The sequence below is a fragment of the Benincasa hispida genome, chromosome 1, assembly GCF_009727055.1.
Source record: "Benincasa hispida cultivar B227 chromosome 1, ASM972705v1, whole genome shotgun sequence".
Classification (NCBI taxonomy): Eukaryota; Viridiplantae; Streptophyta; class Magnoliopsida; order Cucurbitales; family Cucurbitaceae; genus Benincasa; species Benincasa hispida.
In genome coordinates, this window is record NC_052349.1 from 56656033 (window position 1) to 56671692 (window position 15660).

At 26.8% G+C, this 15660-nt stretch overlaps 1 protein-coding gene across 1 annotated transcript; it reads left to right on the plus strand.

The window, feature by feature from the left end:
* The first annotated feature begins 12405 nt into the window (after positions 1-12405).
* LOC120075316 (1-aminocyclopropane-1-carboxylate synthase) lies at positions 12406-15242 on the plus strand. Its single transcript, XM_039028626.1, has 5 exons — positions 12406-12701; positions 12810-12941; positions 13046-13206; positions 13661-14252; positions 14352-15242. Exons 1-5 carry the CDS (start codon positions 12528-12530, stop codon positions 14751-14753), a joined length of 1461 nt encoding a protein of 486 aa, XP_038884554.1. The 5' UTR covers positions 12406-12527; the 3' UTR covers positions 14754-15242.
* The last annotated feature ends 418 nt before the right edge of the window (positions 15243-15660 follow it).

The following is a 15660-nucleotide window of genomic DNA, read 5'->3' on the forward strand; positions in this document are numbered from 1 at the left end:
TATCATTTTATTTGTATATTCAAATTTTTATTATAATTTATTGTATATTCAATTTTTTTATAATAATCTACTGTATATTAATTTTTTTTTTGAATAACAATAAAGTTTTACATTATAATAATCTAATTATATTCAATTATTGTCTAATGATTATTCAATTATAGTATAATAATTTAATATATTCAATTTGTTGTCTAATGATTATTCATTATAGTATAATAATCTAATATATTTAATTGTTGTATAATGATTATTCAATTATAGTATAATAATCTAATTATTTAATTATAGTCTAATAATCTAATATATTCAATTATAGTATAATAATCTAATATATTCAATTATAGTCTAATGATTATTCAATTATAGTATGATTATTAGCTCTTTTTTCTCTTTTTTTATATATATTTCATATGGAAAGTTCAAATAAAGTGGTTCAAGCAATAATCTAATATATTCAATTATAGTCTAATGATTATTCAATTATAGTATGATTATTAGCTCTTTTTTCTCTTTTTTTATATATATTTCTATGGAAAGTTCAAATAAAGTGAAGACTCCCACTCTCTCCTAAGATCTCGCTCGCTCTCCCCTAAGATCTCGCTCTCTCACTCTCACTCTCTCCTAAGAACTCGCTCTCTCACTCTCGCTCTCTCTTAAGATCTCGCTCTTGCTTTCTCCTAAGATCTCGCTCTCTCTCAATATCTCGCTCTCTCTGTTATTGTTGTTATTTTTCCATTAATGATTACTAGCTTTCATTTCTTCTGGAACAATCACAAACACTTTTTTTTATTATGGATCTACTACCAGAAACTCAATGCGTAATCTTAGCGTTCAATGTGTATTCCTGAATAATCTCAGTTTTCAATTATTCAACCATTTCATTTTACCAAGTTCAATGTTAGTCAGATTAGTCAATATATACTAAATCTCGCTCTCTCCAACATTCTCGCTTTGAATCTCGCTCTCTCCTAAAATCTCGCTTTGAATCTCGCCCTCTTTTAAAATCTCGTTCAACATCTCGCTTTCTCCTACTATCTCGCTTTGAATCTCACTCTCTCCTTAATCTGCTTCAGCCCACATATCTCCTTAATTGCTTTGAAGTTTCGACATGTGTGTAACCTTCGACAACCTAATATACAAGATTTTGTTCGTAGACAAAGCTATTCGGAATTGTCTTTCGTTCCAAGGCATAACTTGTATCCATGCGCTTCATATTCGCCTGGAGTTCGCTCCCAGAAATATAGCCATCCCCACCCCCTCACGTCAATCCCACAAGCCTCCGTCTAATTCGAAATGATAACAAAATGCATAGGTTGTTAGAAGCAGCTCCAATACACAGATACATATAGTATACCATCTCATTACTTTATTTCCTTTATGAGGGAAAAAGAAAAGTAATAAATCTGCAATCTCCAGGGTGGATGTGTGTCGAAACTTCAACCTTCAACAACCTAAGCGATATTCGCGAGATTTCCCTTGTCGAGGGTTGAAGTTTCGGCCTATGTATTGAAGTTTTTCTTTGTTCGTCGAGTTCTCAACGTTCGACCTACACATTAGTCGATTCTCAACGTTCGACCACTAGCCTCGAACTCCCAAAACAACAATATTTCTCTAATAAGTTTCAAAACAACAATATTTCTTTAATAAGTTTTGAAAACAAAGGTCCAAAAATATAGAGCAACTACAGGGAAAAAAGAAAAAGATGAAGATGGTAAAATTCATAGAGCAAATTAGGAATCAAAAGTTTTGGTTTCTTTTTTATTTTCCATTTTATTTAACCATATTTATTCAAAAAAAAAATATAATGGATTAATTATTTTTCATTACCCAAAAAAAAAAAAAGTAAGAAAGAAAAACTTAAAAAAACTAAAAGAAAAAAAAATTGCAGTCCATATTTTATTCAAACATAGATGGATAGAATTATTGAATAAACAAGTTTCAAAACAAAAATAGTAATCATAAAAGAAGATTATTTAAAGTTAAAAATACTACACCAGATATCTCAGGCATATCAACTCAACTCTCCACCTCAAACACAGATATGAATTCATACCAAATAACTCTGCATTCCAAATAGAAACATATGAACTCCACAAATATATGAACTTTACATACATATAAACTTCAGACATCACATCTCAACTCGACACCTAAATAATCCTTGTATTAGGAACCATTTGGATTAAAATTTTGTAGATATCTGAGTAAAAAAGGCCTGAAAATAGGATGTCTAGGAATAAAAGATTACTCTGTTTGGTTATATATGGAAATGAGAATAGGATGTCTGGCAATATTTTATATTTCTTTTATACCATTATAAAGTATAAAATTAATAAAAATTAACTTCAATAATTAATGTTTATTTATTAATATATTTTTATTACATTAAGTTATTAAATCAATTTTAAGCCATTAAAATTTAACTAAATTTACTCACTCACCCTCCAATTTAATATATTCCTTATCAATTAAATTTTTTATATTGTACATTTATATTATCAATTTTTATTAAAAAAATATTGATAATTAATTTAAATATTTATTTTTTCTGTAGTTTTGTTAATTGAAGAGTTAATTAACTAAATGTTTAATGTCAATTATAAGCCTTATATACATACAAAAGAAGTTGATATAAACTAATTGATTTTAAATCATCAAACAATGTTCTTAATTTTTTTAAAAAAAGTATGATAATAGATTAAAACCGGAAATACAAGTGTACAGGATTATTTAATTGAAAAAAATCAACTTATTTTATTATTAATTAATTAATTAATATTTTTAAAGACTAATTAATAATTTTAATAAATAATTTATGGTATTAATATATAATACCAATTACAAGATAATTATGATTATTCATATATTTTTTAAAAGATTGTGATTTTCATATTAACTCATAATAATAGAATAAATTATTATACTAGCATTATTACTAATAAAATTAATTATATATGTCAAATATAAATTAATTTAAACATATTCATAAAAATTAAATAAATTAACCAATATCAACCAAGAAGAAAAATAAATAAAATAAAAGTAAGAGAGAGAAAAAACGATTGGAAATGAAAAAAATTCAACTATTTGAATGGTTATAAAAAATATCAATAGATGTGAATATAAAATATCTTGAAATAAGATATTCTCATTTCAAAATTAAAAATTTATATGAAACATAGTGATAGAATATCATTTTTCATTTGGATGTTTGTGAACCAAAGGATCCATAAGAGTCTCTTGAGACCAATGTCGTTGGAAAAAAGGGTGGAAAAATGGGGAGTGGCTGCCCGGAGTAAATAACGGGCAATCCCACGTGTAGTTTGTTTTTGAATGCCAATCCCACGTGTATGTGAAACATTCTAAACCAAGACTTTTTGACTTTTATTTATTGTTTTGTTTCAACTTCATGTGGAATTGAATTATAGAATGGAACATAACCAAACCATGTCGTTTTTGACAACCTTTGTTGTTTTTCTAATTTTTATGGTATTATAGGGTTTTTTATTATTATTATTATTTTTATTTTTATAATTTTGAATGGGTCTTCTAAAAATTCTCACTTTATTTTTCTTTTTAAAAGATTTTACTTCTTCAATATTAGGCATAGACGCACATATAAATCCTTAGCCACCCACATGTTTAAAACAGATTATATCAAATCCTCATTTCATCTCAATTTTAATTTAAATTTCCCCAAAATATAAATAATTATTATATTATTTTAAGTTTCATGCATCTTTATCTCAATATCCATGTAAATTCATTGAACCTCTAACACTTTGGAATGTTTTCAACATACTCAAAAAGTGTCTGACTCAGTGCTCTCTCTTTTTCCATCTTTTTTAACGCTCAAATTGGTTTTCTAAATGCCATCTTATTTTTTTTTAAAAAAAAAAAAAAAAAAAAAAAAAAATCTTAGGTATGTTGGTGATATGAATTATGTTTATATATATATATATATATATATATCCAAACTTAAATTTAAATAAAAAGAAAAATTAATAATTTAATTAAAATTAGCATATTCCAACTCACGTATTTCTTATCATGACAATTTGGAACTAAAGTTATAAGCTCCTTTTATAGTACTTGGAGCTCATCAATTCCTTGAACGATTTCAATGTGGGACAACTACTCTTCACTCATATATAATGCTAGCAAAACTATATGAAGCATAAAAGTATTTTATTCTTGAGAAATGTTCACGTTTCTTAAAAGATTAGGTAAAGTCTTAATGGATAATAAATATTAAATTTACATTCATCCATCAACTTAAATTTTTAGGTCAATTGATGATTTAATATGGTATCAAAGCAAGTGATTTTAAGAGGTCCTTGTTCAAGTAAGGAAGATATTTTAATATTAAATTTACCTTCACTCATTAATTTAAATTTTGGGTTAGTCAACGATTTAATAAATTAAAAGATAATTTTTCAATATTGGAACAAGTTTCCCTCTTTTGGGAGGGGAAAGAAATTTATCAAATTGTATGTTTTTAAATGAAAAATGCTAAAGAAAAGCATTGAAAAAGACTAAACCTCCCAAAAATAACCATAACATGTGTGGATGTTCACATGGCATACACAAAAACACCCCTTTTGTCTATTGAGGTGAGGGATACCATAAAGCAATTCATAGTGTAATTTAAAAGAAATAATAATTGCTTCATTATGAGTTTCAAGTAAAATACATTGAACCACATCTCCACTAAAAGATAATCTACCTAGTGTAGTGTAATATGGCTTTTATGAAAAGGGAAAGGAAAAAGAAAACCCTAGCTTAATGATACTAGCTTCTAATTTCCATTTTGTTCATGGTTTTATGACCAAATAAATAAATCAAGCCTTACATGACTATAATTTCATAGGTTAATTATTTAAAATGATAAAAATTGCTAAAAATAGTTTTATATACAGTAAAATATCACTATCTATTAGTGTTAGAATATATCTAATAGTGTCTATCAATGTAAATAATGACATTTTGCTATATTTATAAATAAGTTGAATCATTTTCCTATATCTCAAAACAATCTAAAATTTATTTATTAAACATTTTTTAAGAAATGATTTTAAATACAATGATTTGATATCTGAAAAATGGTTTAAAATCTTTTTATTTTAGTTGGAACAAGAAATTTTTTTAACGTATTTATTCAAAATTTTGTGTTAAATTATTATTGAATTGTTTGTTGACAAATTTAATAGAAAAACTAGATGATTTTACAATGAGAGTGTATCTATATTTAATAAGATTAAAATCGATATAGTTCAACAATAATTGACATTGACATATATATTTATTTAAAAGTTAAGTTTAAAATGTCTACATTGACAAAATATCAAAATCTTAATTTTATGGAAATGTCGATATAGAAATATCGATTAAAATATTAATGTTGATGGATATTTTTTAAAAAAGTTATAAAAATCATTTTTTTGTAAATAAATATTTGGGTTGTTTTCAAATATAGAAAAATGAATCAAAATATTTACAAAATATAGCAAAATTTTAGAATTATGAATGATAGACATTGATAGACGCTGATAGACTTCTATCAGTGTCTATTAGCATCTATCATTGATAGTTCTAAAATTTTGTTATATCTTATAGATATTTTCAACAGTCATACCATTTGAAATAATTTTTCTAAATATTTTATGATTTTAAAACAAGTTAATATGTCTATTATTCCTATTAAATTTACATTAGTGACATTTTGTTACTTAGTTTTTATGTGTCATAAAATTTTCTATTATATAATGAAAATATGATTTACACTGTATGTCGATATCAAACTCATGAAAATATAAAAATATCGATGAAAATATTAACATATCAACATAAATTTAATACTTGAAAAAATTTAAATCCACGTATCCTTTATTAAAAAAATAAATATTTAAATGTACAAGTGATGAAATAAAAAATTGGAGAACCTGATCTTATTGGCAGTAAACTGATCTACTAATTTTTAAATAAGAATTTAACAATTTTCTCGATTATTAAAGAAAGGTGGATGACTTTATTGCCAATCGATTTAATTCAAAATAATAAAAAAATAATAATAAAGATTTCTCTTTTTTAGATGAGGAAAATAAATATGGGGATGAGAATCGAGATCAATCGCGTCTAGATTATTATTATTAAATACAAAACATCATCAGATCTTAGGATATTCTCCACACGCGGGGATTAAAAAAATACATTATACAAAATTATTTCTTTTCTTTTTTTCTTTAATATTATAATTTAAATATATTGGGTAGAAATTAACCTAAACTCCGTATCTAAATTTTAATTACTAAATTTATTATTAGCCTTTTCCCCTTATTTGTCTTGTTAAATTTATGTCGACAGTTTGACATTTTTATTAGATTTATATTATAAAAAGTTCTGTAAAACACAAAAATAAATAATAAAATATCAGTGTGGATATAATATAATTTATTTTAACTTAGTTTATAAAATAGAAAATGGCTATTTTTTAATTTAAAATTATTTCTTTAAATTTTTTTAATTTATATAATATTAAAAATATTTATCGATGTCTGTATTTTATTGCTATTTCTATTGACATCTCGTAAAACTAAGATCTCGACATTTTAAACTTAATACTACTACAAAAGTTTCAATTTTACATTCTAATATCAAAGAAAAATTTAAAAAATTAAATACTATTTTATAATAGAAAAGCTATTGAATTGTTTTTAGATATGGACAAAAGAATTAAAATATTTACTAATATAGTAAAATATCACTGTCCATATATATTGTTATACTACTATATCTATCATGGATAAATAGTGATATTTTGTTATATCTATATATATTTTCAATAATTTGACATTTAAAACAATTTTTTGATAAATTATAAATATCTTTACGTTTTTTTCTCTTTCTTCTTCTTCTTTCTTTTTCCACCTGCCTTAGTCAATATTTGTTCCAAAGAATTAGTAGCCGATTTTTGGATAGTTGAAATCAAAGTGTTTTTTTTTTTTTTTTACTTTTTTGAATATTACACAGCTTTCTTTGAATGTTTTAATGTCTTCATATTCCTTTTATTTGGAGAAATTAATAATAAAGAACGACGTTTTTTTTTCATCTTTCTATATATATTTACTTAGTGGATATTTTTTCTTAATAATATTTTTAAAAATCATATACATACTAAACAATCACTTCCTTTCGATTGTTTCTAACTTTTTGTTGTCTCCTTGGACAATTAACTTTCAATTTTACCTTTTTCTCATTTTTAAAATATTTTATTTTTTTACAGGACAATCTTTTTTTTAGTGTTGTTTGCTGTTTTTTAAGCTTGTCCCTTGCTCTTCTTTTTCTTTTTCTTTTTCTTTTTCCAATAGTCTATCATCTCATACTCCTTTGTTTTGCAATATATAATTTTTTTTTAAAAAAAAGTAATCATTTTTAATGTTTTCTCTAGTTATTTTGTTATTATTTTCAGCTATAAAAATATTTTAAAATATCAATTAGATAAAAAAGATTCAAATCTTTATCCTGCACATTTTTTATATTAGAAAAATATGTATAACTCAATAGATAGTGTTATCATTTTAAAATCGATGATTCTATTTTTATTTTACAATCATTTAACAGAAAAAGAACATGTAAATATCTTTTATCTCTTCAAATTCCATTTATTTATCCTAATTTTAATGGTAAGTTATAAGACAAGAAAAAACAAGTTGTAATTTAGGGGGCGGAGAAAGAGAAAAGAAAGCCAATTATTTATTCAAGCACAGCCTTTATTCATAAACATTAAGAATAAATTATAATTTATGTCGACTATTCTTTTTTTTATATTATTCCGACGATGTCATTTTTATATTTAAAGTTTATCACTATGAACCAACATTTGGCATAAAATACAAAAATTAGAGACATAAAACTATTTATAAACGTGAAATGGAGGCGACAAGAAAACATTAATCATTTATTTTATAATTGATCACCGAATGATTTCACGAATAATTCGAAACAGTCCCAAGAGCTGTATCCCATTCCCCACAAAGTTTAATTTATAAATCCCAAATATATATATATATATATATATATTTAGAAAGGAAAAAAAAAAAGAAAAAAAAACCAACCTTCTGGCAAAAAGGGATACACCAACAAGAGATTCTATAATTAATGAACTTCCTCCTTTTTCTTTTTCGAAAAATAAATTAATTTATTATCTAAAACAAGTTATATCTATGAAGACCGACCAACCAAATTAGTGTAAATATATACCAATAAAAAAAAAAAAAAACTAAATTGTGTTGAATCTAACGCCATGCAACCTTGAGCGTCGTAAACTACTCAGATATCACTAGAGTTAAATGTAACCATATACGACTATCAGAAGAAGGGACATCGACAACTTCCAAAGAAAAGAGTAAGTAATCTCATTTTGACGACTCTAAAAAAAAAGTAGGTAATCTCCCAAGAAGAGTCTTGATTTTACTTTTGTGTGTTTAGTTGAACTATACAGTTCATGAACTAATTTAGGCATTGAAGTGAAGTAAACAAGTGCGAGGATGTTTCAAGTAGATTGGCTCGAAAAGCAAGACTAGATTAAGAGAAGCGGTCGGAGGTGAAGCCTAAGAAGGACCCATGAAGATGAGGAAAGCATGGGAGATCCACGTAAGAAAGAGTTAAAAATATGTCTTATTGTGGGACAAGGTGACCCCACAATCTTTGTCTTGTAGGGTACCTGCCCCTTGTATCTTCAATAACAGCAACCTTTTGGAGATGTGTTGTTTGTACCTAAAGCTTAGTCCCACAAAACTCTTTATTTATAGGATTCTTCCGCGTTTCTCTTGGCTCCACCCTTCCTTAATAATTTAGGTCACGCTATCAGATTCTCTCCCATTCTACTCTTTTTTGGATCCTAACAAGCTTCGTTACACTATCCGATTCCGAAAATGTCGGTTCCGACGTTCGTTTCATTTTTTAAATCTAACACGTGAATTCTCATTTTTTTATTGATAATATTTTAAAATGAAAGATCCAACCTCTAGTCTCAAAATTTATTGTACAAATTTATTTTGCACAGTAAATTATCAATATGAGATGCTTGTAGAATTTTCTTTCTTTAGTTGTAAATATGAAATTGCCGTTGAAAATGGTAAGAGTTAAAAGATCAGATTTTTTTTTAAAAAAATAATATATTTCGTTAATTTCAAAATCTAAAAATAATATATAAATTGCTTTTAGGTGAAAAATATTATTAACAGGACTGAATATATGTGAATATGTTTATATGACTATTCAAAACTACTCCAAGAGGGAAGAAAATAAACAAAACCTTTACCCAAAGAAATGACCCATTTATTATTATTATTTTTTTAATTTTTGACATAATAGATATTTTGTTACATTATAATTTTAGTTTTTCAAAATTTTTAAAAGTGTCTAATATGTATAAAATTTTTCAATTTTCAATTTTGGATAATTAATCACTTTATTTGGCATTAATTAAGATTAGTTTGATAACAATTTGTTTTTGAAAATTAAGCCTATTTCGTCCCCATTTCTTATAATGATTTATATATATATTTTACAATAATTTGCATCTTCTTTAAATATATATTGAATTCTTAACCAAATTCCAAAAATAAAAACTACTTTTTTTATTTCTCAAAATTTGGTTTGGTTTTTTAAACCGTTGAAGAAAAGTAGATGATAAAGAAAGAAATTTGAAGAAATTTAAAGATGAAAAATAGTATTCATACACTTAATTAAAAAAAAAATGATATATATAGAAGGAAATTAAGATTTTAATCAAAAGGAAAAGCAAAAAAAAAAGTGCAAGTTCTTTGAAAGGGGGGCAGAGATTTTGATGTGATGTTTGAAGAATGTATAATAATTGATGGGGATAACAGCAAATGAGAAGAACAGAAGAAGTTGGCTAAATAGTTTTTTTTTTTTTAATAAAAACACAATAACTCTTGTTTGGTCTTTTCAAATAGTATTTTTCACATTTTTGACGTCACCGTCTCAACAATTCCTAATAGGGAAATTCATTTTTAAAAATGGGAAAATGAATAAAATGAGAAAAATACTGTTCAAGAAAAAACAATGAGTGTGTTTTTTCTTTTTTAAGTAAATCAATTAAATGCTATGTTTATTCAAACTCAGGACCACAAATAAAAATGGTAATTTTTGCAGGATTTTACCATGAAAAACATGTTATATATAAAAGTTTAGTCCACATTTACTGTAAAAAGAAAAAAAAAAAATTAAGTCCTGCATTTATTTAGGAGTCAGCGAAAAAAATTAATAAATTTGATTAAAATTTTGTCAGTGTGGGCATAACTCTTAAAAAACAAAAATAATGTGCTTTACATTTTGACTTAAATATATATATATATATATATATACATGATTTAGATTCTTAAACATTGAATCCAATTTTCAAATTTGATCCATACTCCTAGAACCTCATGTTTAAAATTTATAAAATGGTTAAGTCCTATTATTTATTTTTTATAAATAGTATTTAAAGAAAATTGTAAAATAATGATTAATTAAAATTAAAGCTGAAGTATCCTAATTTATTGTCGTGAAATATCATTTCCAATATAAACATGTAATTTAGCTCGTGTAAAAATATATATCCTCGATTATGATGTTAGGGGTTTCTATTTCCTACCCCACATATTGTTAATCTAAAAAAATCCCTTAAATCTCATTTATCTACATGATTAAATTTTTAAAAATTTTTTTTATTGTTTCAAGTTACTCTACTAAAATACGTAGTACGTCTTTTTTAATATGCGACAATTATGAAAATATATTTTCGGCTGGTTTCAATATGGTTTAACGGATAAGACAATAATAGATAATCTATTGATGGTTTGATCTGATTTCAATACAATTATTAAATAAAAAATGATATTTACTTTTTTTTATTTGTTCTTGAACACATAGAAAATATTAGTTTATCTAACAATATGTAAAGGAATAGAGAGGCAATTGTCCTCCTTCGGTCATCTTAATTTATTTTTGTTTTAGTTTTTGAGGGGAAAAAAAGTTTATAAACACTACTTTAATTCATAAATTTCTATGTTTTTTATTCACTTTCTACTATGTTAAAAAATTAAATCAAGATTTAAAAACTAAAAACTAAATAAATAAATAAAATAGTTTTAAAAAACGTACATGAATTTTTAAAATTTGAAAACCACGATAAAACAAACTTGTAGGAAACAAACACAAATTTCAAAAACATAAAACTAAAAATAAAATCATAATCAATCAACACGTAAAGTCTCGTTTGGTATTCATTTGGTTTTTGTTATTTATTTTTAAAAATTAAGTCTATAAACATTACTCTCACCTCTAAATTTCTACCTTTGTTATCTACTTTTTACCAATGGTTTGAAAAACCAAGCCAAAATTTGAAAACTAAGAAAAATAGCTTTTAAAAACTTGTTTTTATTTTTAGAATTTGACTAAGAATTCAATCATTTTACTTAAGAAAGATGCAAATCATTGTGGAAAATGAAGAGAAAATAAGCTTGATTTTCAAAACTAAAAAACTAAAAAAAAAAAATCCTGTTTTATAATTTTTTTTTTTGTTTTGTTTTTAAAAATTAAACCTATAAATACTACTTTCATCCCTAAATTTCTTCCTTTGTTATCTACTATTTACCCATGGTCTAAAAAATGAAGTAAAAATTTGAAAACTAAAAAGAGTAACTCTTAAAAAGTTGTTTTTGTTTTTGAGCATTGACTAAGAATTCAACCATTATATTTAAGAAAAATGCAAATCATTGTAAGAAACGAGGAAAAATAGACTTAACTTTTTTTAAAAAAAACGAAATGATTACCAAAAGAGACCACAATGATTGCTAAACGTGGAATAAAAGATTATACATAAACAAAATTATGTAAAATCTTGCCCCTTTGGCCTTCTCTCTTTAAAATTTTATTATATCATATGAATCATAGAGATCAAATCGAAACCTTCAAAACTGTCCAAACAAAACATATCTTAATTTCACAAAAATAATCAATAATTGTGTCACATGAATCATAAAGACCAAACTGAAACTTTCAAATTGAGTCCAATTAAAACTTATACTAAATCTTAGTTTAATCTTTTAAAAATATATATATAATTAAACTGAAAATCAGCCTAATTCCAAAAAAAAAAAAAAAAAAAAAGGATTGAAATTGGATAAAGTAAAATGATAAAAATTAGTGATAAAAAGAGCCGACAATTTTCACCAGCGGACATTGCTGATGTGTCTAATTTGAGTGAAGTTTCTTCTCACTTTCCACGGAAGAAAAACTTTGATTTCTAACGCTGACCCAACTCTCATTTTCCACATATTTCTCTCTCTACACACAAATACATATCTATATATATATATAGACTCGATATTAATCTGCTCAAACTCAACCACCATTCAAATTAAACGATTCATCATCTCTCAAATTTCATTCCCTTTATTATTGTTCTCTCCCACTGCCGCCAATTCCATTCCACTTCAATCTCAACAACAAAAATGGTACAAGTATCCACCAATAATGCAAACAAACTTTTGTCCAAATTAGCCAAAGGAAATGGCCATGGAGAAGACTCTCCATATTTTGATGGCTGGAAGGCTTACGATACTGATCCTTTTCATCCAATTATCAATCCTCGTGGAGTTATTCAAATGGGTTTGGCTGAAAATCAGGTATCAAAGTTGATCCGATTTCTTTGGTTTATTATATATTTGAAAATTTTCATTCAATTTCATGTTTTTGAGTATGTTTTGATTGGTGGGTTGTGTTCAAAATTGCAGCTTTCTTTTGAATTCGTGGAGAAATGGATGATTAACAATCCACAAGCTTCGATTTGTACTGTGGAAGGAGTTTATGATTTTAAAGATATAGCTATCTTCCAGGATTATCATGGATTGCCTGAGTTTAGAAACGTATGTACTATTATTGTTTTAATTAAATCTCTAATTACTCGAATTAATTATGATTAATTGGTTAATTAATTTTGAGATTTGGGGGGAAATTTTTTTTGTGACAGGCTGTGGCGAATTTCATGGGCAAAGTGAGAGGAAACCGAGTTAAATTTGATCCTGACCGAGTTGTGATGAGTGGTGGAGCAACGGGAGCTCATGAAACGGTGGCGTTTTGTTTGGCTGATCCTGGTGAAGCATTTCTGGTGCCTGTTCCTTATTATCCAGGGTATTTATTTATTTCCCTTTTTTAAAAAAGATTATTTTGTTGTCATGTTTAAGTTTTTCATTTGACCCATGATTGACCTTTCCACCCACTTTAATTAAAAGATAAGCAATGAAAGAACCAAAAAAGTGTACAAATAGGTAGAAAGTGACAGTTTTCCAACCTCACCTACAAAATATTTTCTAAATTTGCTTCTTAAATTTCAATTAAAATTCTCTAGTTACACCTAAATCAAACAAGTACAAATAATTTAACTTTTAGATTAAAAAATTTGCTTTTTCTAGTTTCCTCTCGCAATATTTAGATGACATCTAAGTATCATGTTTTAATCTTTTTTAAAGAATAAAAATTAAAAAAAAAAAAAAAAAATTGTTGGGTGCAATCTAGCTGCACCTATGTTTTTTACTTGTAAGATAGCGTTGTTGGGTAAAGTTTAATTTGATTAAATTGTTTGCAGATTTGACAGAGATTTAAGGTGGAGAACAGGAGTGGAAATAGTTCCAGTAATATGTGAAAGTTCAAACAACTTCAAACTAACAAGAGAAGCCTTAGAAACAGCATACGAGGAAGCTGAAAAATCCAACATAAAAATCAAAGGCCTACTCATAACAAATCCTTCAAATCCACTTGGCACAGTTTACGACAGACAAACACTCGAAATGGCTGTAAGGTTTATCAACGAAAAGAACATCCACTTAGTGTGCGACGAAATCTATGCTGCCACTGTCTTTGCAGAGCCTGGCTTCATTAGTATCTCCGAAGTGATTGACAACGACTTTATTGAATGCGATAGAAATCTTATCCATGTTGTTTACAGCCTCTCCAAGGACATGGGATTCCCTGGATTCCGTGTCGGCATTATCTACTCCTACAACGATGCTGTTGTCACTTGTGCTCGTAAGATGTCGAGCTTCGGCCTCGTCTCCTCACACACACAATATTTGATCGCGTCGATGTTGTCTGATGATGCGTTTGTTGATAGCTTTCTCGCTGGAAGCGTTGAAAAGCTTGCTTTACGTCATCGTAACTTTACCAAAGGACTGGCTCAGGTTAGTTATTGGGTTACAATAAATTTCTGTTTCGATTTAATTACCAACGAAAAAAAAGGAAAAAAAGCTAACTTTTTTCATATTATTCATGATGTATAGGTGGGAATTGGATATTTGAAAGGAAGTGGAGGATTATTTTTGTGGATGGATTTACGTCATCTTTTGAAAGAGAAGACATTGGAAGCAGAAATGGCATTATGGAGGGTGATTATCAATGAAGTTAAATTGAATGTGTCGCCAGGTTCTTCATTCCATTGCTCAGAGCCAGGATGGTTTAGAGTTTGCTTTGCAAACATGGATGATAATACAATGGATATTGCCATAACTAGAATTAGAAACTTTGTGCTTCAAAACAAGGAGCTAACAACTAAGGTTAAGAAACAGAAATTCTGTTGGCGTCAAAGCAGCCTCGAACTTCGATTATCGTCTCGAAGACTCGAAGACATCATGTCACCACACTCGCCATTGCCTCAATCCCCGATGCTCCGTGCAACAACTTAGACACAAGACAAACAATGTCAATCAGTGTCAGTCATATTGTGACAACCTTAATTCGATGAAAATTTCCATTACTGTCTCAAGGATTTTGACAAAGTTTTAAATTAACAAGTTTTACGTACTAATCAAAATTTAAACTCTCATTTGTGAGTTGTGGGTTTTTCAAAGTGATTCATCTCATGGGTTGTTGCTTTGACACTGTTAGGGTTTGAATAATTTTTTTCCATAAGTTTTCAACCGTAGAATATGGCCTTTTCTGATTTCCCAATAATTTGGAGAACTTGGGGGCCTATTTGTAATTGCATGTGTTGTGAGAGTTTTGTGGGTTTTGTATTTGCATGCATTTGCATTTGTTTCTTTCCCTTTTCTTTTTTCTCTCCTCTAGTTTTTCAGTCATCAAAATGGATGGGTGTGGAAAGTGAAAGAGGGTTTGTTACTACTTGTAAGAAGCATTCATACAAAAGGAATAACAAGCAAGTTTGTTTCTATTTATTCTTTTGAAAATCATATATAATTATATATATGCAATGTAATTTTGATTTCGGTTTTTTTAATACAACAATATTACACTAATTAGAGAACAAACTCTCATCCATAAGAAAGAGAGTGCATACTAAATTACTATTGTATTAAACTCACTTATTAACTTATTGTGGTTATTCTTGAAGTGCGAAATATCAAACTATTGATTTTATTAAGGTGGTATAAGTATCTTATTCAAACTTTTGGTGAATACTTGTGAGATGTGAACGAGGAGATCCGCATTTATTTTATTGGGACATGACCATGGCTACATTGCATGGACGAAGTCAACTAGTCCCATTTATATAATGGTTGTTTAGTTGGTGTATTTATAGCTAGGGCTACATCAATGAAAATGTAGACATCTCAATAAAATTATGAAAATATA

What these genes read in the sequence shown, in the direction of transcription:
- LOC120075316 (XM_039028626.1), top strand. Translation starts at nt 12,528, where the DNA reads ATGGTACAAGTATCCACCAATAATGCAAACAAACTTTTGTCCAAATTA. An exon ending in TGGGTTTGGCTGAAAATCAG is followed by an intron (nt 12,702 to 12,809) that starts GTATCAAAGTTG and finishes TCAAAATTGCAG; the next exon opens with CTTTCTTTTGAATTCGTGGA. An exon ending in CCTGTTCCTTATTATCCAGG is followed by an intron (nt 13,207 to 13,660) that starts GTATTTATTTAT and finishes AATTGTTTGCAG; the next exon opens with ATTTGACAGAGATTTAAGGT.